Source organism: Copadichromis virginalis, linkage group LG12 (genome assembly GCF_057382275.1).
Source record: "Copadichromis virginalis isolate Kocher_CV1m ecotype Utaka linkage group LG12, C_Virginalis_male_GT1.1, whole genome shotgun sequence".
Lineage (NCBI taxonomy): Eukaryota > Metazoa > Chordata > Actinopteri > Cichliformes > Cichlidae > Copadichromis > Copadichromis virginalis.
The window spans coordinates 25,302,395-25,326,671 of record NC_140629.1 but is presented as its reverse complement, the minus strand read 5'-3'; the positions used below and the strand labels follow the sequence as shown (position 1 = coordinate 25,326,671).

General features: G+C 40.2%; 1 protein-coding gene across 1 annotated transcript in view; it reads right to left on the bottom strand.

Annotated features, from left to right (window-relative positions):
• Positions 1 to 17,574: 17,574 nt before the first annotated feature.
• Positions 17,575 to 24,277, bottom strand: part of ccser1 (coiled-coil serine-rich protein 1) — a 139,852-nt gene continuing 133,149 nt past the window's right edge. The window contains exon 11 of the mRNA XM_085475645.1: positions 17,575 to 22,348. Coding sequence (XP_085331771.1) covers positions 21,527 to 22,348 — 822 coding nt within the window. The 3' untranslated portion in view covers positions 17,575 to 21,526. The remainder of the gene's footprint in view (positions 22,349 to 24,277) is intronic.

Here is a 24,277-nt window from a genome sequence, read left to right as displayed (position 1 = left end):
TAATGTTGTTTTATTATTTTCACCTTCACTTGGAAACATTTCACTTCACATATTAGTGAATTCTAACAGCTCAGCATGTGCCTACATGATGTTTTGTGCTGTACTTGAGTAGTGTGTGTGTGTGTGTGTGTGTGTGTGTGTGTGTGTGTGTGTGTGTGTGAGGAACTACTTGCATGATCTTGCCTAAAGCACAAACATAACTAGGACCACAGCATGGATGGTGGTACAGGTAGTTTAAGCAGTGTATGGTGTCGATTATTACTTCTCCAGTTTTTTTTTGGGCTGTGCAGGCTAGCATACTGTAAAGTAGTTCTGGATTTATAAGGTTATTTAATGGCCCTAATTATACCTCACATCTATTCCACCCATTGACATCTGTGTCCTGTGTCCTGAGGTGTTTATGAAGAGTTATTGGTCTTCTTTTCCATTTTTTTTAGCTCTGCAGATAAGTGTTTCGGCTCGGAAAATACCAATAATCATCATTATCCAATATCACAGACACGCAAACCCATGTCAGACTACACTGAGTCACAATTTAGCTGCTAAAATGAGTGGTTCATCTACACCCATTCATTTGCTTAATTTTCTTCGCTGGATACGGTGACTGTCGGAGGTTGGGTGCCAGATCTGTAGGCTGTCTCAGTGGTAGGGTTTTCCAAAGCAAACAAATTTATTTACAAATGCTGCAGAATCACCTATCAGCTACTGAGGTTGAATTTTCTCTTGTTTCCATACTGTTATTTGCTTCATGAAATATTTAGTAAAACACTTTAATACGTTTCCATCGAATTGTCTTTATAATTTTCAAGTAATGTAACTCTGAACTGTAAAACTGAAAACAATCAAATTCATTCAACCAAAATCATTTATTTCCATTAATAATACAATGTACTTGTTCTTTATACTGTGCCGAAAGATAAAAAATAAATAAATTCAACATTTTAAAAAAAATAATCAATGCACTGGGAATCACAACACTAGACCTCAGTGACCTAATCAGTCCTGAAACGTAGTTCTGCTCCAATCACGCACCTCTGTCTCCAATAACAGGTTGTGTTCCAGGCCAGACATTCAACTTGAAGCAAGAACATCTCCAAAAGAAAGAAAGGCAGATAAAACTTTAATAGAAAAATATGATGCTCTGAAAAACTGCAACAAAACAAATCTCATATCTATAAATGGGTCTGCTCTGAAATACATTTATATTTACTGGATTTTAGAATTTCACAAATACATCTTTTCATAAATGATTTTTTCCAACATGTCATACTTTTGAAGGTAAACATTTGGCTTAAGAGGAGTAGGAGTCCATTTCTCCAGCATACTAAGATTTTATTTGTGGTGACCTGTATACATGTGCAAAATTAGACATATGAGCTGCAGAAAAGAAAGAACTAATTACTTTGATAAATAAAAACATATTTTAAAAAAAAATCAGCTGCCTTTCCAGACAGTCTTTTATCCCACAGATGACCTTCAATTCTATGGTCTTAGAGTGCAGCTGGCATCTGTGGTCCTTGTTCTGCTCTACAGGCTCGGTGAGCTTGCTGCGGAATAACATAAAACAGTTTTCCTACTGTTTAAAGTGGCCCTCAACCTTCCAGCAGATCTCCAGAGCAGGACAAGGACTATCGTCACCAGCTGCAGTACAACTGTGGGAGGAGAGACTCTCTAGAGAGGCAATAGAATGACACTGACGATTGGCACACCAGCGATCGAGCCACTGAACTGGAGAAAGACGAGACAAAAAGACAAAAGACAAAAAAACCACTAACTGGTTAGTGCTAACTAAACTTTTAAGATGAAAGTGAATAGATTGCTTATTGAAGGGATAAAGCTTATTATTATTATTTTTAAGTGATGCAACACGAGAAAAGCTGGCCAAAGAAGCAATCTGGCTTCATACAAAAACAACTAAGTAATCACGCAATTACAAACAACAGGACTTTCAAATATTTCCAGTGTTTGTTATCTTAACTTCACTTTTGGCAATATCTCTCAAAACTATGCCTAAAACAGTTTCCTGAATAGTTTCTCATGTATAAACTGCAAATAGAAAGCACACTATTTTGCCCTAAATCCTCACCCAGCAAACCTCTCAGAGAGCAAAACCCCCACTGAGTGGAACCACGCAATCCTAGTGCTGAAAATTTGTCCCCTTGGTGATGTTAGTGATACTTTTCAATCTTTAGCCTGTTACAATAATGTTGTGTGGATTGTGATCTGGCAATAATTTCGTTGAAACCTTGTTAAGACTTTATCAGAGGCAATGTATTTGCTCGAAAATTTGTTAGAAAAATGACCATGAACTGATGGGATAAAGCACACAAAGGAAAGTTCTACAAATATATTCAAACAGCTTTAGTCATACTGTCATTACGATCTGATCATGTTAACACATTACCATGCATGTATGTAACAAAAGAGCTTTATGACCTTCACACTTCAGTATGTATGAAAAACCTTCTACAACATGGGCCTTTAATGTGTAATCTTTTCATTATGTGTAGCAAAGGCTATGATGGCGTTTGACTTTGAATTTTTTTTTTAGTAAGTGAGACAAGGCCTTGTTAATGTGGAATTTGAATTAATGTGGAATTTTATAAGAAGAACATTTCTTAACTAACTCCACTGAAATTCTAAGGGGGCTTTTCAAAAGTGTCAAAAGGTGGATTTCTAATATTTATCAAATAACGGAATTATAATAATGGAAGAATGAAATCAGTCCACTTAGAGTAATGGGGGAAATTTAAACACCTGTGACTCTGTGCCTGCGGAGCGCTAATGTTTTTCCGTGAGAGGAGTCAAGACCCTCAATCAGACACGCACATTTTCCTATGACTGGAATTGTATCTGTCACAAAGTCTAAAAAGTTAAGACCGTCTTGGACTTGCTCAACTGACCTTAATGTCACAATATCAAAAGGATGCATGTGACCACACTCACACATACATGCACACAGACATCACACTGTTTTACACACATCAAAGCAAAAGCACAAGAGCCTGCAGACCCTCTTCTTCTAAGGCTGGTGCATACTGATGTGTGTGTGAGTGAGTGTGTGTGTGTGTGTGTGTGTGTGTGTGTGTAGCAGGTTGGAGAAGGTGTGTGTTGTTTTATTCTTTTTTCTTTTTTCTTTTTAATCTCTGTGGTCTTCTTAAGCCGGGGGTTTGCTTTTCTTTTCAACACATCAAAAAAAAAACAAAAAAAAAAAACGAGTGGGCAGTCCATCATCTCAGAGAATTTCATGGATTCCCCTTAGTGTTACCAGAGGTAACGGTCATTTTTAATAGCCAAAAAGACAAAACCAAAAAACCCAAAAAAAACCACACAGCAATTTTAATTATTTTCTTCCTTGAGATGAAGAATAAATCAGATTTATTTGATAAAACAGCTTAAAGCCTCATTTTCAAGAACAAAGATGCTGAATTGCTGGTGATAGAAAGTGCTTTAAATGAATATGTCTGTGATAGTTCTCAGTCATCCAGGTAATCATAGTCTAAGCGACTCTTTTTAGTTGCTTGAAGACGTTTCACCTCTTATCCGAGAAGCTTCTTTAGTTCTAGATGATCAACTGGGGGTCCATATCTCTCCCATAGGGCTTAAATCTGATCTGGGACTTTCCACCATTTGACCTTAGAACTGAAGAGGCTTCTTGGATGAGAGGTAAAACACCTTCAAGCAACTTAAAGGAGTCCAGACGCTTTTCTTTCAAAGCTCCTTGGACTACTTTAAATGAACTAATAAGTGTATAGAAACTAATAAAATAATAATATCAATAATTGTACTGGCCCATGTTGCAAAAATATAAAAATTCTGGTATTTTCTTTTTTTTTTTCTTCGCTTGTTGTACGCTGTTCTCAGATCTGTGTGACAACAAAAGACCAAATTTACTGCTGAATTGTCGCTCAACTAAACAGTGCAGCAGTGTCCCCCTGTGACATTGCAGAACTTTCCAATCCATTAATCCACAATGGATTATTGTGGAGGTAGTGCTGATATCATTACCCCAAATTGAAAGCACGTTTTCCTACTTACGCCCTTCAGCTGATCTGTGTATATAGGTCGCTGAATGCCCGTCAGCCATACAAAACAAATTCCTCTTTGACCAATGTTAAAGGTCATAAAATGGAAATTCATTAAATACAAGATAACTGAGAGATAAATAAATAAGTATGTCCTTTGAAGCATCATCAACACGTTACCCCAGCAGTTGCCTAGACAGTGCTAGACTGTTGGCACTTGTTAAAATTTATCTTTCTTCTTCATCTGCTTTGTGGCCTTAGGCTGGAACCGACTTTGTGTTACAATGACACCATCCGTGTCCACGCAATCTACACAAATACAGTTTCTGAACTAGCAGCAGCCATATGGCAGGTTACTGGCCTGCATAATTGGCTTAAACAAGAAACAGAGTGTGCAGTATCTGTGTGTGCATGCGCGTGCACGCATCACAGGGAGTGTGTGCGTAGGCAGCCTTTCCTCTATGTCACAACAACTCTGTCGATAATCATGCAGCAAATGAGCCTGCTGTCATTGCTGTGGTCCCTTGACATAGCTGCTGCAGCCAGAGAGCACCCTCCTCTCAGAGACACTCACGCCCAAGACACACACTGAAATCTGAACACCTAAACCTCTTTATTCGTGATGCCAAGTCATTACGCATCATCATCATAATCATGGCGTATCACTTTTCCCCTTGAAGTTCTCTACTGGGGTATATAGTATATTCTTCTTTCCCCATCATATTTTTTCTTCTGGAAAAGCCCAACCCATCATCTCCTAACACATCTCCTGTCTATGTTCCTGTCACTGACACCGCCTCATCTCTCAGATGATGAGAGCGTCTCTCACTTTCTCACTATCCCGCCATATTTTTCAGTGGGAATAAACTCAAAGGTGGCATTAAGAATTGATACAGAATAAATGTGTAAATGTATAAAAATCATTTTAGATACACTGCATAAATCATGACGTACTTAAGCTCAGTCAGATTTTGGAGAACCAGATAATTTGATGATGGAAATGCTATTTTTAAGTTCAGACAAATTTCAAAATGAAACTATGTAACAATGTAACAAATGAAATTTCTAGCTGTTGTTGGGTTTTTTTTAGCTTTGACTAAGATGTGGACCTTTTGTGTCTTGGATCCAGGCCAATGTTGTCAGATCAACTTTTAATCACTGTTCCAGTTTCCAATACGTGGCTTTTCTTGTACAGCTGTAATAGAAAAAGAAAGAAGGAAATCTATTTTCCCAAAACACTGTGAGAAATATAAATATAACCAGATGTGGTATATAATGAAATAAGGATATTGAAAATGGCACAAAAATAGCAATTTATGATATGACTGGATATACAACGGGTGGCGTAATGTGCTTTAGATGTGGGAAGTACTGATAGTACAGATACTTGTGTTAAAGAAAAAGACTCCAGTCAAAGTTGAAGTACTGATACAACTTGTTTACTCAAGTAAAAGTTAACAAGTTCTCTACCAGCGATGTTTTTACTAACTAAACCTCATGTCATATTAATAGCATAATGTCACCATCCTGTTACAACCACAATGTACCTATCTTCAAGATTACCACAAAAATTCACCTCGAAATGATTTCTTGAACATGACAATGACTTCCCTATGCTCAAATGGTCTCAGTCATAAGCCCAGTCACTCCATCTCAATCTAATAGATTGATTAGATTTTGGAGTGCGGTGAAGATTGCATCATGGATTTCCAACCTACCAATCTGCAGGAGCTCTGTGATGCTATCATGTCAAGATAGACCAAAATCTCTGAGGAGTGTTTCCAGCACCTTGTTGAACCTATGAAATTAAGAATCAGGGCAGCTGAAAGCAGGAGGGGTTCCAACCTTGCGTTACCAAGGCCTACCCAGTGAAGTGTCCAGTGGGGGTAGATCTTGTCAGTACTCTGGATAAATAAAGTAATAATGTCACAACACTTTGCATATGTATTAAAGTTATGTGTCACTCCCTATTCATTTAAATAAGGGCTTCAAAACAGCTGCACAAATAGCTACCCAAGGGTGTTACGAAGATGCCACTATGTTGTGCTAAGAACCTTGAATTTGCTTTCCACTATTTCACTCCCATTTCTTGGTCTTGTTTGTTGTTTCTCTATGTTGTTCTTTCCTGTATTCGCTTTATTTTCACCCCAACTGATTGCAGCAGATGGACGCCCTCCGTGGTTCAGCTGGAGGTTTCCTCTTGTTACAGAGGAGAGTTTTCTGTTTTGTTTTTCTCATAGGCTTGTTGATTGCTGGGTTTCTTTGTATAATTTTGTCTGCTCTTCACCTTACAATACTAGAGTGGATATTCTTGCAACCATAGTTGTTAAACAGCTGTCAACTTCTACTGCACACATTTGTTAGCACCACAACAAATTTAACTTACACGTTTTCTATTTTATCGGGGACAGATGCTATCTGTAAGGTATTCTCTTAGGGATTTCTTCCTGTTATTATCTGGCATAATTCTGAGATGTCTCCGGGTCATCTAACCCAGCAGCATCTACACTGCTAAAAAAAAAAAAAAGAATGATCATTAATGACCATTCTAGTATAAGTCAGATAAACTCCGGCGATATTAATCTGTCCAGTTAGGAAGCATAAACCATCGTGAATCAGTCCCTGGTCTCCATGTTCTTGGAGCTTCACACTAACCTCCACTTTTTAGCCGATGGTAGTCTGACTGCTGTTAGGTACAGGGACAAAATACTTGTCACTGTCAGATCTTGCGCTGTTGCAGTAGCCCTGGGTTCCCCCTTGTGCAGGAAAACGCCCAGCATCACATGTCAAGAACATGTAGGCCTTTCCTGGGTAACAAAGGCACTGATGCCACTGACTGAGCATCATGTTCCCCAGACATGAATGAAAGTTTAAAACCTCTGGAACGTAATGTATCCTTACAACACTGCCAAATGGTGCCATAGACTATTCAACAGTTTAGTAAGGCCCTGATCAAAACCTAGGAGAGGATGTTGCAGTGCATCATCCACTGTGACTTCAGGAGCATTACTGGATGTAGGGACTGCATAAAGACATGTAAAGGCCATGAACATTACTGGGCTACACTGATGCAAGTTCAATAATTGCACTGAATCAATGCTGAACTTGTATTTAGTCACTTTTGCACCTTCACCTGTATTGAAACAATGCTGAAACCAGAAATGGTATTTTAATCGATATTAAACACATCAAATTGCTAATAATATTAAAAAATATTGTACTTTTTTATGTTACAGTAACATTGTAAAACAAATACAGTGTATTAGTCCACAAGATTGTCAAATAAGATTACACAGGTTTCCTGGGAGCCTTCATGCTCAAACAGTTCTCCACACTTCTGTTAACATCCAAATAAATACAGCTGCACTCAAGGACAAACCGCAAGCACTGAATGACTTCAACACTCCTTAATACTTATCAATGGATATTTAGTACAAAACATGCCATTACTTACCACAAGACAACTTTCTTAGAAGATTCAACTGATCAAGAATCTGGTAATTACATTTATTTCAGAAGCTAAAAGGGTCAGAAGACTGGAGTGGTGAGTAATGACTGTATCTGTTGAAAGGTGACATTTACAATGAAGTCTTCTTGATGAGTGGGGGATTATGACTTTTTCTAAGTTATGGCTACAGCTGGGAAAGAGACCAAGAAAGCCTGAGTTTCATCTAGATTCTTATTTCATATATAAAGATTGCATCTTCTTTCTTTGGCTGCTTACATAAAATTCCTGCAGATGGAAACCAAACAACACAAGCACATGATGGTAAATGAAGGAGCAATAGAGATCTGTGTGGCTGAAGGAGGAGAGGGAAAGTGGAAGAAATTAAAAGAGAACAGTAGAAAAATTAATCTCAGTGAATTTCCTCTTACAAGCCAAAAAGGCCCGTCATATTTGATATTTTGCATCTCGGTGGAGGAGGAAAAGAGCAGAGATGCTGAGTGGGCTCACTTGAAGAGTCATCAGTGGCAAACAGTATCGCCAGTATGATACCATACAATCTGCTTCCAGTAAAAGCCCAGGCTAAATTTGTCTTGTGTTGTACACATGGTAGTCAGGTAGCAGAAAAGCGGAGAGACACTGAGTGGGCAACATGAGCCCCGATGAGTATGCTCGCATAAAGCTAAGCCAACTGTTACGCCAACTGCCTAGTTCAAACACAAAAAAGCCATTCTAAAAATGTCAGCTGAAATCGAAATCGACTATCTGCTCATTTTTATTTGGGAAGACAGCGGCGTAGTGGAGAGTCAAACGATGCTTCTGTGTTATGAAGTCAAACCATATCAGAAAAATCTCTGGCTTCACAGCAGGACCAGAGAGGGATTTCAGAGAAACCCACTGCAGGCTGACAGGCTCTGTGAATGTGAATCATGATTAGAGGACGATGCAAGCCAGCACATGCCCTAAACTGAGCGTTCAGGCTGGTGAAGGATTGCTGAGCTTCCATGTGACCTTAAGCAAGGCATAAAGGCCTCCAGGAGTTTACATATATTTTCAGATGTCTACAAACCTGTGTACTATTTGTGTAGTTGTACAAGTGAGTTTATGTGCTGTATGTATGAGATACAGATTTGTGTAGGGAACCTCGAGTGACCCAGGAGCAAAATTCTCCGCAGACTTGAGTTCAGGGTTCATTTCCCAACATCTGTGCCTTCAGCTTGGTCCTGTGGTCCAACAAACAGAAACTGGCAGTGTTCCAGTGTGAGCAGCCAATAAGGGATCGTGTCCTTGTCACTGAACCACTGACTCCTACTGGGTAGGTTAAGGTCTTCTAGAAATGGCTGTGTGGGGCACTGAATCTGAAACCTCTAGTTGCTTTTGGTGAGGCTCTCCACTAGAAGCAAAAAAAAAACAAAACAAACAAAACCCACTGCATGTGAATCCATTCCCAAACTATCTGGAGAGTACATTATGCAACAACAATCACTGTATGTAACTGAGGAAAGGAGGATAGATAACAGTGTTAAACAGTATTCAACACGCTTTCAGGACTATTACAATTACTCATTGAACTGAGTCGACCCAACATTTTCACTCATCTCAACATTTGAGCCACAACCCAGCAAAGATTCTTGAGGCAGTGGTGCTGTGTGCCTGGACAACAATAGCCGGGGGCAGAAAGCATAAAATTACAACAACGTCATTATTACCAGAAGGGACATTGGTCCCACTTCCACTGGTGTTCTACTCACTCACTCTCTGTTCTGCAAAAACAAATGCCACTGTGTAACACATGTTTTTGTGGACTAAGAGAAGGTATTCAATTACATCCTTCACGGCTTTTTGATCCATAAAACTGTAGTGAATTCTTGGTTAATAATATTAAATAAGTAATATTTAAATAAGTAATAATCATTAGCTGTGGATCTTAGATTTGCGAGGACAAGGACTGTCCATTGTCACCGAATTGGTTCAAAATCTTTTAGGAGCAGCCAAAAGGATGGAGAGTGAACTGTAAAGGGCGAATGGTGGAGGGTTCAGTGGTCTCAGGATATTATCTCAGCTTTTTATGGACAATGCAGTGCTGCTGGCTTCATTGAGTAATGAGCTCCAGCTCACATTGAGGCAATTTGCAGCCAAGTGTGAAGCAGTAAGGAGGGAGAATTAACACCTCAGAGTTTGGAGTTTCCAGTTGTCAGCAGAAGAAAAGGGTGAACTCTGTGCTCCAGGTTAGGGATGAGTTGTTGCCTTGAGTGGAGGAGTTCAAGTATGCTAGTTTCCTGTTCACAAGTGGAAGGAGAGTAAAGCTGGAGATTGACAGATGAGCTCTAAATCAACGCTGTTAATTTATCAGTGCTCCTAAACTCACCTGTGGCTCTAAAAGAATACGATCACAGATACAAGCAGCAGGTTGCTCCAGTGGGTGGAGTAACACAGAAGACCCACTAGTTAGTCCTCCACATCAAAAGGAGCCAGTTGAGGGGGATTGGGCATCTGCCTGTGCTTCAAGGACACCTTCTGAGGAATTTCACTGATATTCAAATGGATGGAAAGAAGCTCTTTAATCAATGTTTCTCTGGAATTTAAAAGCAGAGACAAGATTTGTAACATTAATTTTGCCCATTACCCACTGTCATTAGATGAAGAGCAGCAGGGATGTTTAAATTAATTTGTCATAAAATGAAACCAAAAGCAAAACTAATTTGACCATGACGTTGGTAAGAAAAATATTCTGCTGATAGCACAAAAGTAAGTGATGGCGAGAAAGGGAAAAAAATGAGGGAAAAAAGGAAAAGAAAAGCTTCCAAATTGCTACACAACTCTGTAAAAGCTCCTCTGCATGTGTTCCCACTGGATGCAGAAGGAATGATTTCTGTAGAAAACTCTGAAAAACACTTTTCCTTTATGCACTGCATGGTAATTTTTATATGGCCAATAATGACTGAAATGATGGGGAAACTGTTCCAATAATCACCATTATATTTAGATGTCTGTCTATGAATCATCTGTCTTGAACATCAGTGAGATCTTGGCTCAGCGTAGCACGCTTTTGTCTCGCAAGACTGATGGATCGCTGTGGCTTGCACGTGTAAAACAGCCAAGATTACTCATGTGGACTGCAATCATCCAGCTCCACAATAGGCACGTTAAGGACAAAATAATCATTCACACTTCATCTTCGTCTTGGATCAGAAAACTTAGCCAAGAGCTTACAGATGGGCATCTCCTCCTGTTTGTGACTGACAGAAAAAAGGCAGCTCTCTACGACCAAATGGCCAGTGAGCAAAATTTTAAGCAAAACAAATTGTGAGTCAAAGCTTAAAAGGGAAAAAGATAAAGTGATTTTGAAAATTATTAAGCTCATTTTCAAATTCTTTTGGGCTTTTCTCCTCTAATCTAAATGGACCAGGACACAGCTACAGCAGATATATGAAGTCGTTCTTTACCAATATTTTTGTTTCAAAGCAACCTAAACCCTAAATGAATAAGACAAATGGAGAGGCTTCAGGAATAGTTATCCAGGCTTCTTGAAGGACATTTAAAGCTCTTCTTTGGATCTTGGCTGCCTTTTGTTCCGTTTTACCTCAAGGTTATCCCACACTGGTTCAGTAATACTGGAGGTTCCATTGTGTGTTTTTATATCATCATGCTTTTACTGTATTGAGTGTGTTTGAAATCATTGTCATGCTGAAAAATTAAGCCATTAAGAAAGAGAAACTTTCCAGATGGTATTTCATGTTGGATCAAAATCTGACTGTGCTTTTCTGTGTTCATAACTCCATGAATTTTGACAAGATCCTCAACACCACTCCAAACCATGACAGCACGCTGGAGTCTCCAGTGTGCTTTGCAGATGGCTGTAGGCACTCAGTGTTGTACCTCTCTCCCGACGTCCTCTGTACATACTCACAACAATTTGAACCAAAAATCGCAAATTTGGATTCATCACTCCATAAAATCTGTTGCCACTGAGCTTCAGTCCAATTCTTGTGTAATTTGGCATACCTCAGTCAAGAATGGCTTCTTGACAGCCGCCCTTCCACTGAGAGCATTTCTGATGAGGTTTCAGTGGACAGCAGATGGTTCAGATGCATCTCTCAGGTTGTGTGACAGGTTTTTGCTGCATTTTTCTCTCCATTTCTTAAGGACATGACATTAAGTGAATGTTCATTGTGAGGGTTTTTTTTTTTTAGACAGACAGACAGACAGACAGATAGATAGATAGATAGATAGATAGATAGATAGACAGATATACAGACAGACAGACAGACAGTGTATGTGTAAATGAATGGTTCTAAATGCTGTGTATTTATAGTGTATGATTAATCTCTGTGAGCCTATTTTTCCTTTTCTTTTTTTAAGACTGTCACCTACGGTACAGTGCATTGGTGTGAACTGTGTCTGATTTTAGTTCTCTAATTTATGGGCAGCAAACTAGACAAGAAATAAGCTTGATTTGAAAATAAGGGAGCTGGAAAGATGTGTTGTTTTGTACGCACACACGTGTATGTGTGCATAATCTCTGTAACTTCAGGGAAGAAGGTTGTGACTGAACACCAAATGTGACTGGCTGCACGCTGCAGTCAGTGCATGTCTCAGTGCCTTTGTGTCTCAAGTCTAAAAGTCTTTTGGCCATGAAATACAATAATAAAGTTTGCTTTAGACAGTTTTGGGGGACAACCCGAGTTATTTGCACAGACAGACAAAAAGAGAGAGGGGGGGGGGGGGGGTTGTTGCACACAGACAAGATGGAGGAAGAAGGAGCAGAAGAGCGAGCAAGAGACAGATGGGGGACAAAGCTAAATGGATCCAACACATCCCCACTGATTCTGACAAATGGCAGAGTGACAGAGTGAGGCGACTGCAAGACACACGCGCTCTCTGTCACAACTACAGGCATCAATAGTCGCGTGTCACAGTGGCAGTGGTTAGAATCCAAATAAGTTCAGCCAGAAAAAATAAAACCGATTCAAGTAGCAAATAATTGAGAGCAGTCTGAGTCACACACATATATACCAACACATACACAAACACCACCCACCTCTTTTACCCTTTCACTGCAGGCTTGCAGACATAAGGGAAGCATGCCTGTCACAGCATACTAAGCCAACAGCTAGAAGCGACAGTCTGACTGAGTGGTCTGGCAGCGCTTCAAATGCTGTTATTGATCTGTCTAGAAGTCAAGTTATATTGAGAAATGCAAAAGACTTGACTAGTTAACATCAAATGCTGCTCCTGAGCACATGCTACTACTGTATGATGTATGATGGACATGTGATGACTACAAAGTGAACAAAACAGCAGGCATCTTCTGACGTTTTCTTGTTTTTTCTTTCATTGCTGATGTCGGAGATAAAACCTCAGTCCTTGACAGGTCTGTTCATTTTGTTCACTTTACACTAGAATATATATGTTGAAGGTTAAAAAAAAGAAAAGAAAAGAACCATATAAAAGACACGCTGATGTAAGATTAATTACACACAAATAAAAGTATTACATAGAGTCTGACTATATTAGATCACATATAGATTATATTTATTTATTTATTTACAAAAAAATAAATGTTCAAAATCAGTCTTTATCAGTAAGAAAAACTGTAAAACCTTTGAATTCAGGTAAAAGTCTAAAATGTATATCCTTCACATTTTTTAGTTGTGTCCAGTGGGCCAGATTAGAGTCTTTGGTGGCCTGATTTTGACACCCCTGATCAAGAGTTTATTTCCCTATTAGATGACTTTCTCACATCAGATCTATTGCAAGCAGTAGGAAGAACGAACTTCCTTTTAACACAAAGTGACCTCCATCTGAACCAGGCTCAGGGAGAGTCAGCCAGGCTGGCGGTGAGGTGAAAGAGAATCACATAATAAGGAGTATGGACTAGCTATATCACAATCACTTAATTTCTTTTAGATACTATGTTCCTAATTTTGGCACATATGAAAAAAGGAGCTCCAGAGATTTTTCGAATGTGTGAAATGAAAGACATACCCTGGCCAAACATTAGTCTAACATTCTGGACAGCATTATTGCAGCCTAAAGGAATGCTAAATACAATAAATGTAGTTTTGCCTGAAGTTTATAAAGTAGGCTTTATATCTTTGACACATGCTCATACTTTAACTGATTTGTGTCATGTGGGCTAATAGTTAAATATACCTGGGTGGATATCCACTGGGTGGAAAAGTCTGCAGTGGGTTTTTTGTTTATTTGTTTTTAAAAAAAAATATTGCCTAATGGAGTTTTATATTTTTCCAGGCTTCCCAGCAGTTCTGTCAGTCAGATCAGTTTGTTCCTGGCCTAATTTCATAAAAGCATGGGTGCATTGTGTTCTTGGCAACCTCTAAAGTCTTTTGTCTCTTACAAGTTGGGCTGATATTCTGAGTTTCTTTTTGTTTTGACTGGTGGATAAAGTGTGATGGCCTGGAAAGTTGTTTTCGTGAGTCCTGATCAGCGACTCACAGGTTTGTGAAGTGGGAGGCAACAGTGAATAAAACTGCAGGATTAGTTTAGCCGCCTGTGCGTGTATCCTTGTTGCTTTTCCATTCATCTTCTTAACTGTTTGTTCAGTTCAGGATCACAAGGGGGGCTGGAGCCTGTCCCAGAGTTCAGGGGTACACCCTGGACAGATCAGCAATCTGTTGCAGGGCTAATACATAGAAAACCATTCACACTCACACCTAATACCAATTTAGAATCAAGATTAACATAATGTAAAGTCTTCGACATATGGGAGAAAGCAGAAGTATCACCCAGAATCTTCTTGGTGTGAGTGCTGGGCTGAGTATCTGACTTGTGTGTGGGTATAATACCATATGCTCCTGGTCTGAAGTATGTCCACACCCTTCAGTGGTCATTACCTACAATAAGGTGTGAGGAATTTTGATCACATGGCATTTGTGGATGTGTATTTGGTCCATGGCGTCTTTCCAACAACTGTGACATTGACTGTACATCTGCACAGAAGTTTTCAGTGCGAAAAGAAAAACTACTAAAAATTACCAGAACTAGTAAAGACAGTACAACGTGTGCACACACCGCGCTTTAAGTGGATTATAATTGTAAAGAAAAAGGAGATTCTTGGTTACCTGCAGGCCAACAGTGCATGTAATGCAGGCCAGTCATTTATTTATTTAATAGTTTCACCAGCTGCTGTGTGCTTTTGCACAGATTATTATCCTGTATTTGATTTAATTCACAGTTTCCAGTGCATTTTAGACAGACCTCATCTCACAGTTGTTTGCTCCAGTTAAACAGAGACATACACAAAACACAGAACAGATCAATACCTTAATTAATATGAACACTAAGTCTGTGTAAGACAGTGGTGTGGGTGCGTATTTAACTTTAAAAGGGAAAAACAAACAAACGCTAGCTTCAAAACAACATAAGATCAGTATGGTACGATCAGATAATTATTTATTGGTTGGTATTTAATGTGTCTTTTTGGATTGGTAAGTCTGTGCTTTGAAGCAGGATTTTATATTATCCACGTAAGGTCAAGTTTAATCCTGGCTTTTCCGTATTTCAAAGTATAAACAGAGAACAAAAAAGTATAGACACGCAGTATATTGCCATATGTTACGTTTTAGATTAGCAATCAACAGGTAAAAATGACAGCCTACTCACCAATAAATTCTCCAGAAAATAGCGTCACCATTCCTAGAAGATTCCTCAGACCAGTGAAGATTATCTGATGTCACCTCATTGGTACTCTAACCCAGTGTTTCCCAACTTTTTGGAGCCGCGGCACATATTTCACATTAGAAAAATCACAGGGCACACCACCAAACAAAAATGTCACTAAAATCATATTGATCATTTTCCCCTGTGCACCAGGCAGAGCGGAATTGGCTGGATTTGTCCCCAATATACATTTTTTGCTTTCCTCTGACTACTACTCATGATTGGGCTTTCATCTGGCTCGAAATTTTCTCCAGGTCAGACTGACTACTTACAAAAAAATCTATTACTATTTCGCGCTGCGTTGTCTCACTCGCAGCATGACGGGATAAATTCTTCTTCGTCTTCTTGTTATACTGGCAGTTAGCGATACATTTAATTGGAACAATAAGTTGTATCGCCCTCTAGTGGAAAAGAATGTAATTGTTCTGTCCGTTACTCACGCCGGCCGCTGGGACGCTAAGCGACTTCTTGCTCCAATTAAATTATTCACTTTGTTGCCAGTAGAGCTGTGATTGGTCAGAAGATACCGATGAGCAGAAGAAACCCTGGTTTACTTTATAGCCATTTTTGTGATCGCCAGTTTTAGGGTAAGTGAATCCATATAATTGAATTATACTCTGGATATCTTACAGGTGACACTGTCCAAAACATCCCACATATACTTCAGTTGTGAGGATGGAGTGAGTGAATGAATAAACGAATTCATGAACAACCTTTGCCCTGTGATAGATTGGGATAGGCTCGAACCACCCCGTGACCCTGAACTGGATAAATAGAAGAAAATGGATGGATGGATGGAAGGATGGAATGGAAGTCATTTAAATGTTTAAAAAAGACACATTTATCAGAGGTTAAGGTTCAGTTACATTAGACTACTCTTTATAAGCCATCTATCATGTTATACGTTAATGTTTTTGTGGAAATACTGCAGAAAAATTCAAGCGAAGTCAACAAGAATGTCAGGAACCATAGTTTAACTTTTACATCTTCTGTTAATCATGTTAATAAGTCTGATGCAACTATAATCCATATTTTCCTAATAGCTTAATCCAACTAGTGTTACGTCAGACAGTTTGCAGCCTGGACAGATCACCAGTCCATCAGAGAGCCAACACAGAGAGACAGACAGCCATTCATGCCCACATGCATACCTACAACCCATTTCCGCACACAGAAATGCATACGTGGGAGGAAAGTGGAGTACCTAAAAGAAACCCACGCAGTCTAAGAGAGAGGTCCACACAGAAAGGCTGCCCGCCAACAGGAATGAACATTCTTGCTGTCAGGAAACGGCACTGACCACCACAAGCCGCCCGCACACACACACACACACACACACACACACACACACACACACACACACACACACACACACACTAACTAATCAGAATACAAGTGTCTTAGATTTATGTGCTTTGGCACATGGCTAAGAAAACAAGCAAGACATATTTAAGGGGTTATCAGTTGTCAATATTAGCAGATGATTCATTTTCAGCTTTTCGGTAAGATCAGTCATCTAAATTTTTTGAACTGAATATCAAACACCAGAAAGGCTTATTGCACAGCCTCCGGAGGATTCAGCAGCAGCAGCAGCCGCACAGATACACATCCTGTCAATTATGTGAGCTCTTTGGACTTCAAAGCTCTGTTAATCAGTAGCCTGTTTACTGATGTGCTGACCTCCTGTCCTATCAATTACAGCAAGTTAGTATCAGAACTGCTGTCTTGTGTGTGTGTGTGTGTGTGTGTGTGTGTGTGTGTGTGTGTGTGTGTGTGTGTGTGTGTATACTCCTCAACCAGTCATAACATTACCAACACTAATTGAGTGAGTCCAGAAATGAGGAGCGTGCACAGGTCCTCCCTAAGGGGTAAACAGTAAAAGCCTACATTCCCCCCCCCCCAAAAAATAAAAAAAAACAAACCCACACACACACACAAACTTGTGCTAATGTAATTGATTTTCTAAACACTTCCATACTTTACGGTCACTGTCAAATGAAAACTTACTCAGATAGGTTGGAGGCTGATGTCAAATGAGGTAGAATTACTTCTGTCTGCACCCACTGCCGTGCACAACTCTTTAAAAGTCCACTCAAATGTTGTTGCTGGAAAAGTTTTTCCTCAGTCAATCTTGGCGAGCGATGGCCCCTAAGATTCTTTATTCATTGCTTTGTTGTATGTTCTACTTTCAGTCTTTGATTTCATTCATTCTTTTCTTTAGAGATTTGTGCAGCACAGTCTACCCAGTCTGAGAGAGGGAACATAGGTCCCTGAGATTTATTGCTTTATTGAGATGCACTTTTTAATGGAAGCAGAATCCATCACTCATTCTCACAGCTCAAGTGCATTCCAACCTTTCTTCAGATACAACTGACTTTGCACCACTGGTAATAGAAAATGGAATGAAAACATAAAACAGTAACAGATTCCACCATTTCTTTTTACTCGGCAATTTTAATTATATTAAATATTAACAATAAGGACACAGTGGACAAAAAATAGTTCTCATATGAAGAAAGAAATGTGAGGGTGTGGGGGGAAGAAAAATACTTTGGGTAAACATATACAGCAAAGCATACCGACCGCCAGTTAGTCCTTTAAAAGAAGTCCTTGTTAGAGAGATAAAATTCCTAAACTTTAAAGAAGGCTCAAGCAAACTCTGAAGAGTTTCTTTTTCTTCTTCCACATCCATGTGGGTGGATTATTTCTAATAAATTGGTGGACTAACTGGTCAGGGGTTCACAGCACGTGTCTACCCGAGAGTTTTGTACACTTAAGACATACATGTGGACCTGAAGAGGAAAAAGCAGTTTTAACAGATTATCATCGTTCACTTTCTGGAGCAAAAGGCTGAAGCAGGGAGAGAGAAAGTAGAATGGCCTTCACACTTATTAAAACTGTCACATTTGCTTTCTGGCGTGTAACCAATAGTAACCTCTAATTACCTCTCGTTAATGTAAAAACAAAAACAAAAAAAAACAAAACAGTTTTTGTTATATTTTAATCTTCTGTGTGACAGCAAACAACACATTTGACCCCTGTTATCAATAGTGATCATATGAGAACACAAACTGTTCGTGACAAATCACTAATTTATGTACAATTATTCATTCAAAAAGAAAAAAACAAAACATGATTTAAATACAATAAGCACATTGAAGAGCTAGGACAGCATAAAAACTCTTTAATTCAATAAAATTCTAACAAGGACAGTTTTATTATTACTGTAATGTCCGTTGTGGTTATTATCTTCACTAATATCTTTATTTATTAGTGCCAAGACACTTCTTATTAAACTGCTCCTATGGTGATAAACAGATAAATAAGGCAAAAATACCCAAAACAATAAATTACTGCACAACAAATGTTTGTAGTGTCTTAAATCCACAACATGCTGCTAGGTGAAAAGAAAAAGATATTTAGAGGTACCACTTTTGCTGATTCTAGTTTCCTAACAGTTTATTCTTTTAATCTGAAAAGGAAAAATGTCTTCACATAAGACAGGCCCACGCCACATTTCAACTGCTGTCTTGTGTTTTCAGGCATTGACATATGACATTAAACAGCAGAGTACCTCTGTGGCAAGTTTTAAATTCAAACACGGTGGAAATGAGCGCAGCTGTGTGTGGAAAAAAATAACACCTGAGTGGGCAGTGGAAACGGGGTTAAACACTCTCCTAAGACGTTTCACATGCCCTCAGCTAAATTATGATCCATGCATAGATGAGGGATGTAAATAGAATTTCTTAAGAGGTCAGCCAGCGACAAAACATTGTTCCCCTCCACCTGTAAACAAACCGAGCAGGGAGTGTTTAGATCGCATTACAGCTGCGGTTTTTCAGTCCCGAGTCCTCAGGAGCCATATTACTGCCGCCTGTCTATCCTACCAGGTAGTTAATTGCATTTACCATGTGTAAAATTACTTCCCAACTAGGAAACTGGAATGAAAATCGGCAGCGCCGCGGGTCCCAAAGCTCAGGACTGAATGCCACTGCAACAGAGTCTGTAACAGACACGCTGTATGACAATACAAGCTGGGCTAGAGGAGCGAGCTAGAGTGGAGAGACCAGGGGTGCGACAGAGGGGCAAGGAGGATGAAAGGAACAGAGAAATAAAAGCAGCTACAGATCACATGCTTCACGAGAGGGACGGAGGAGAATAAGCAGATTGCATACATGACAAAATAAGAAAATATGTAGAAGGTTGGAAAAAAAAGGAGAAGAAAAAAAACAGACAGGAAGGAGAGTTGTAGCTTCCTGGCTGGGAGCAGAGCTGCCATCCTTTAGGCTTTTCTTCACCTCTACCAGCCCCTTGACTCATGAGGTGTACATTACAACACACACATGATTTATACAGCTACCCTACAGCCTGGTGCTGGGACAGGAACAGACAAGGTCAAGAACTTCTCTGAAATCTGTAGACGCTGGGAGCAGTGAACTAACCGTCTGCACTCGGCAGATGTGCAGGCTCCCACCGCCCGGCTAACATTGTGTACTCCAAACCTGTCGGGAGTGGCAGGGCTGTTTGATAAGTCTTGCCGGCAGAGCAAATATATGCACCAGCGGCAGACGGAACAGGTCGTTATGCAGTGCAGTTGTAAAAAGTTTCATCACTTATTAAAAGTTACATGTCTTGTCCCCAAACTGTGAATAATGTATGACTCAGCAGGTCAAGGAGGTTTCAATTAATATCAATTTCAAAACAAAATGTGTGTGTCGCATTGTTCAATACAGCTAAACTGCCGTTATACCAAAAATGCCATCTCATTAGGTCAGTTCTTTAAAGTGTAAGCAACAGAACTGAGATCAGGAAGATCTAACAAGGCTAACATATGAGGGCTGGGTATCAGAGGAAAAACCCGGTGCTCGTTCTCCTGCCAAATGAGTTTGTAAAACAGATTTTTGTTTCTTTCCTTTCTTCACTTGATCAAGTATATACACTTCAACACCACATTTGTTTCCTTATCTGCTTCTCTAAAAAATAATCAGACTGTTTGATTCCATCAGTGATGTAGTTTTTCTTCCTGAATCCCCAAAAACTGAGAAAGCACCAGTAAGTTTAATACCCAGCCCTGAAGAAGACTTGAAGGGTTTCATTCCAAAAACTGACACCTTCTTCCCTCTCATTATTTGAAGAATTGCATCAAATCGCTTGTGCCAAATTGAAAAACCGTGCTCTGTTTGAAGACCTCGCTGGGATTTTGCGAACTTTATATAGGTGTCATATTGTTCATGTCGCAGGCATCTCGTTTTTAAATGAAACCCTTCATTTCAGCTTTTGCACTCTACTAATCTAACATTGTAGGTACATGTTGATTCTTGTATATAATGCAAGTAACATCGCAGCATGGTATTTGCACAAAAACAACAGTGGTCCAGATTGAAGCACAGAGTAAATCTAATTATTTATGTAAGCAGAAGGAGGGACGTTTCTTTCTATACAAACGGGGCTCTTATTGGTTATGATTCACTTCTTTAAACACCGACATCAATCTCCACACCAAGAAATTGTTATGAAAAGACTTTAAAAAGTCGCCCCAATCCCGGTTTTGTTGCGGTACAAAATGCTCACCTGTATCGTTTCATAAATCTTAGAAAGCATGCAGTAAAAGGGTCGCATCTGTTCGTCTAAACATGTTCCTTAATCTGGACCTTAAGTGGACGTCACGCAATGAGGATTTGATCTGATGCAGGATTTGCCAATGTGAGAATATATATATATATATATATATATATATATATATATACTTTAAAAAAAAAAAAAAAAAGGTTAGATAAATGGATAAAAAATACAATCTCAACAATGCACACATCTCATCTCTGTTCGCGTTCACCACCCTCTTATGTGTGCAGATAGTGAAGCGGAGATATCACAGATGATGTCTCTGTGTGAGGAGTGTGTATTTTAATGTGTGCATGACAAGATTTGCGTATGTGTGCATGGATTTGAGGTTGTGAGTTTGTGTGCACTTTGTGTGTCTGTGGGCGTAAGCACATCTAAACTGTCAGCATGACACAACGTGGGAGGTCTGACAGACGGGTGAGTGCCTTTTTCATACTCACAGCTAGATGTGTGTGTGTGTGTGTGTGTGTGTGTGTGTGTGTGTGTGTGTGTGTGTGTGTGTGCACTTGTAGCTAAGTGTTTGTTTATCAGAGCAAATTTATGAACAAAATGTCAGCAAAGGGCTCGTCTGGATTGCAAAGAGAGACAAATGTGATTGTAAGCGCGCACGGTTCGTGATTCAGGGCGATACTGAGGCAGTGAAACATGGACAACTCGTACTGAAGGAGCAGCAGTTTTGCTTTTAAGTCACTATGTTGTCACTTAGGTTGATGATATGGCTGCTTATAGGTGGAATAGTGTGACTGTGCTCTCAACTGTCTCTCTGTGTCAGAGCTTGCAGTTCGGCAGTATGTAGGGAATGTTGGAGGAAGACATTTTTGCGACTGTAGCTATGCAGAGACAGCGGGCCTCGAGGTGGTTGTCCCAAACGGCCGGTAAACGTGGAGGATGAGGAGGAAGAAGAGGAGGTGGAGGAAGGAGTAGGAGGCGGAGGGGAGACTTGCTCAGATGAAGAGATGCTAGCAGAGGGGCTCCCTCTGCTCACAAGACTGTGGAGACTTGAAGAAGCACTGGCCCCGACTGCACGAGGGATCTGGCTGGGGGGATGGTGATCTCCTCCTCCTGCTCCTCCTCCTCTCCTCCCTCCACCTGGCAGACTTGCTCCTCCTCCTCCTCCTGGAGTTAAGGACTCTGCAGAAGAAGAGGATACCCCCTCCAGTAGCTTGGAGGACAGTGATGTAACTGGAGAATGAGTACCGGCCACCGAATTGGACACTGGGCATTGATTCTGACTGAGGCCCGGGTGTGAAACTTGGAGCTGGGCCGGTGTGGTAGACGAGCTTTGGGCCGACACTGCAGAAGTGGCAGAGGACAGGTTAGAGGAGCCTGGAGCCAGGTATAGAACAGGGTTACGGGCCACCGACTGTGCCAAGACCCCCTGGTGATGGCGCTCCTCCCTGGCAGTGTGCCGCTCAGAAGCAGAAGGCCGGCTATGCAGAGGTGGATAGTGTTGTGGGAAGTGCTGGTTAGAGAGGTCCCCTACGAGTGCACCCCGTACCACCCTTCGGTCCCTTGGGGCCAGACTGGTGCTGCTGCTGTTGCCGAGTCCTGACCACCGGCCTGGATGATTGATCTGAGAGAGAAGCAGAAAAAAAGGGAAAGGGCAGAAGTTAAACAGACTTTATAATTTACTCTGTCAGGGAACGTGTGATGTGAATCTGCCATTTTCCAAAAATTATTTACTGAGCATGTCTCGAGTGCAAAGGAGAAGCAGCGAGTAAAAACACAGACAGACAGAGACAAATAGTGAGTCAGGGAACACGAGACAAGGAGAGTGCTGCTGTGTGCTCAGTATAGATTGTTAATTGGGTGACATTTGGCGAATGATGTCTTTGGGTTCCTGCAGCTTCATCTAATTGTTTCTAAACGAACCGGAACCCTGCTCACTAAAAAAAGTGAAGAACAGACTCACGAATACCACTGAGAGACACGCACACATTAGCACACAAACAGGACGCGGTAACGTGTGGACGCATGGAGATATCCACTCGAGGTATGTGCAAATCCCCACTCACGAAGCAATGTGGTGCCATTGTCTTTCTATCACACGTACACACGTACACACACACACACACACACACACACACACACACACACACACACACACACACACACACACACACACACAAGCTCAATGGGGAAGATGGCACATAAAGTTAGATGGCAGAAACAGAAGCCACCTGTTTTCTTTCACACTCCACTGCAGCCCCTTATGCAACATATCTCATCACTGCCCCCTTCTTTCTCTCTCAAACTCTCTCTCTCACACACACATTACTAAAATAACACTGGGACTAAGTGCGCAATGTTCACTATAGAAATGCAATCTCATCCGACACTGAACCTCAGGAGAAAGTAAGCAGAGTTGACATTTGCCAACACGATGGTTGTGTGTGTGTGTGTTTTTCCTGTGTATGGCATGCATATGCATGAGCGTGTGCACGTGCGCACGTATGCCTGCGCAACATGACGTGCATGTGCTTTCCTCATATTTCCACGCAACCACACACGCAAATTAACACTAAAAGAAATGTAATTACTGCGCCGAGGTTGTCGACAGGAATTTGGGGTGAAAGGTAGAAATGCAATTAGCCAGAACATAGCTAACCGAATAAATGCGGTATAACAATGGAAACGCTAATTCAATGAAACAGTTTTCATTCATGAGCTAATACGGCCTGAAATGAAATTTTTAAAAATTAAGGGGGAGCGAAAGTGGAGTACTTTCTAAGAAAGTGAGAAGATGGAGGTCCGTGTTACAAATTGTGCTTATTAGGCCGCTGTTGGTTATAGAGTATAGAACGAAAGAATGAGTAAAAACTGTGAAATGAGGAGTCTGTGTAGGTTTATAGCTGTGTCTTAGCAAACTCCAGCCAAATTAAAATGTAAGTCCTTAATCAAATTTAGGAGATGATCGTAATCTAAATGTACTATTATGATTCTTACACACGCTGGGGCAAAAGGTAACACATGCCAAAGGCCACTCACCAGCAGTGTCAACACAAAGCCTTTCAGGTCAGTCCCACTGTCCTATTTTCCAGCACTGACATGCATCGACGATCCAGCAGAGCAGCAATTTTAATCAAATTTACTCCCCACACATTTGACCACTGTGTGTCCACAGTGTGCCATTGGTGTCAATTTACATCCAATAAAGCAAAAGTGTGTGATTTTCACTAAAATAACATATTATTGTAGTGCTGATGTCAACTCAAATACAAATTAAGGCACTGGCTTTACTAAAAGCACATGTTGGGTCATTAGTTTAAAAAATCCAAACCTTTTAGCACATGGTACATACATTTAATGAGTATTTAGAGAGACATAATTAATGAAGTAGCCCTTTTATAACAGCAAAAAAAATGAAATAGCCCTGATTACAATATGTTGTTGGAAATTTCAGCTGGTGAAATGGCATGTGAAAGCCTCCAGCTACTGAACATCACCAGATTTTTAATATCTTACTTACTAAGGTGCTATATCTAGCTTCTTTTTTAAATTT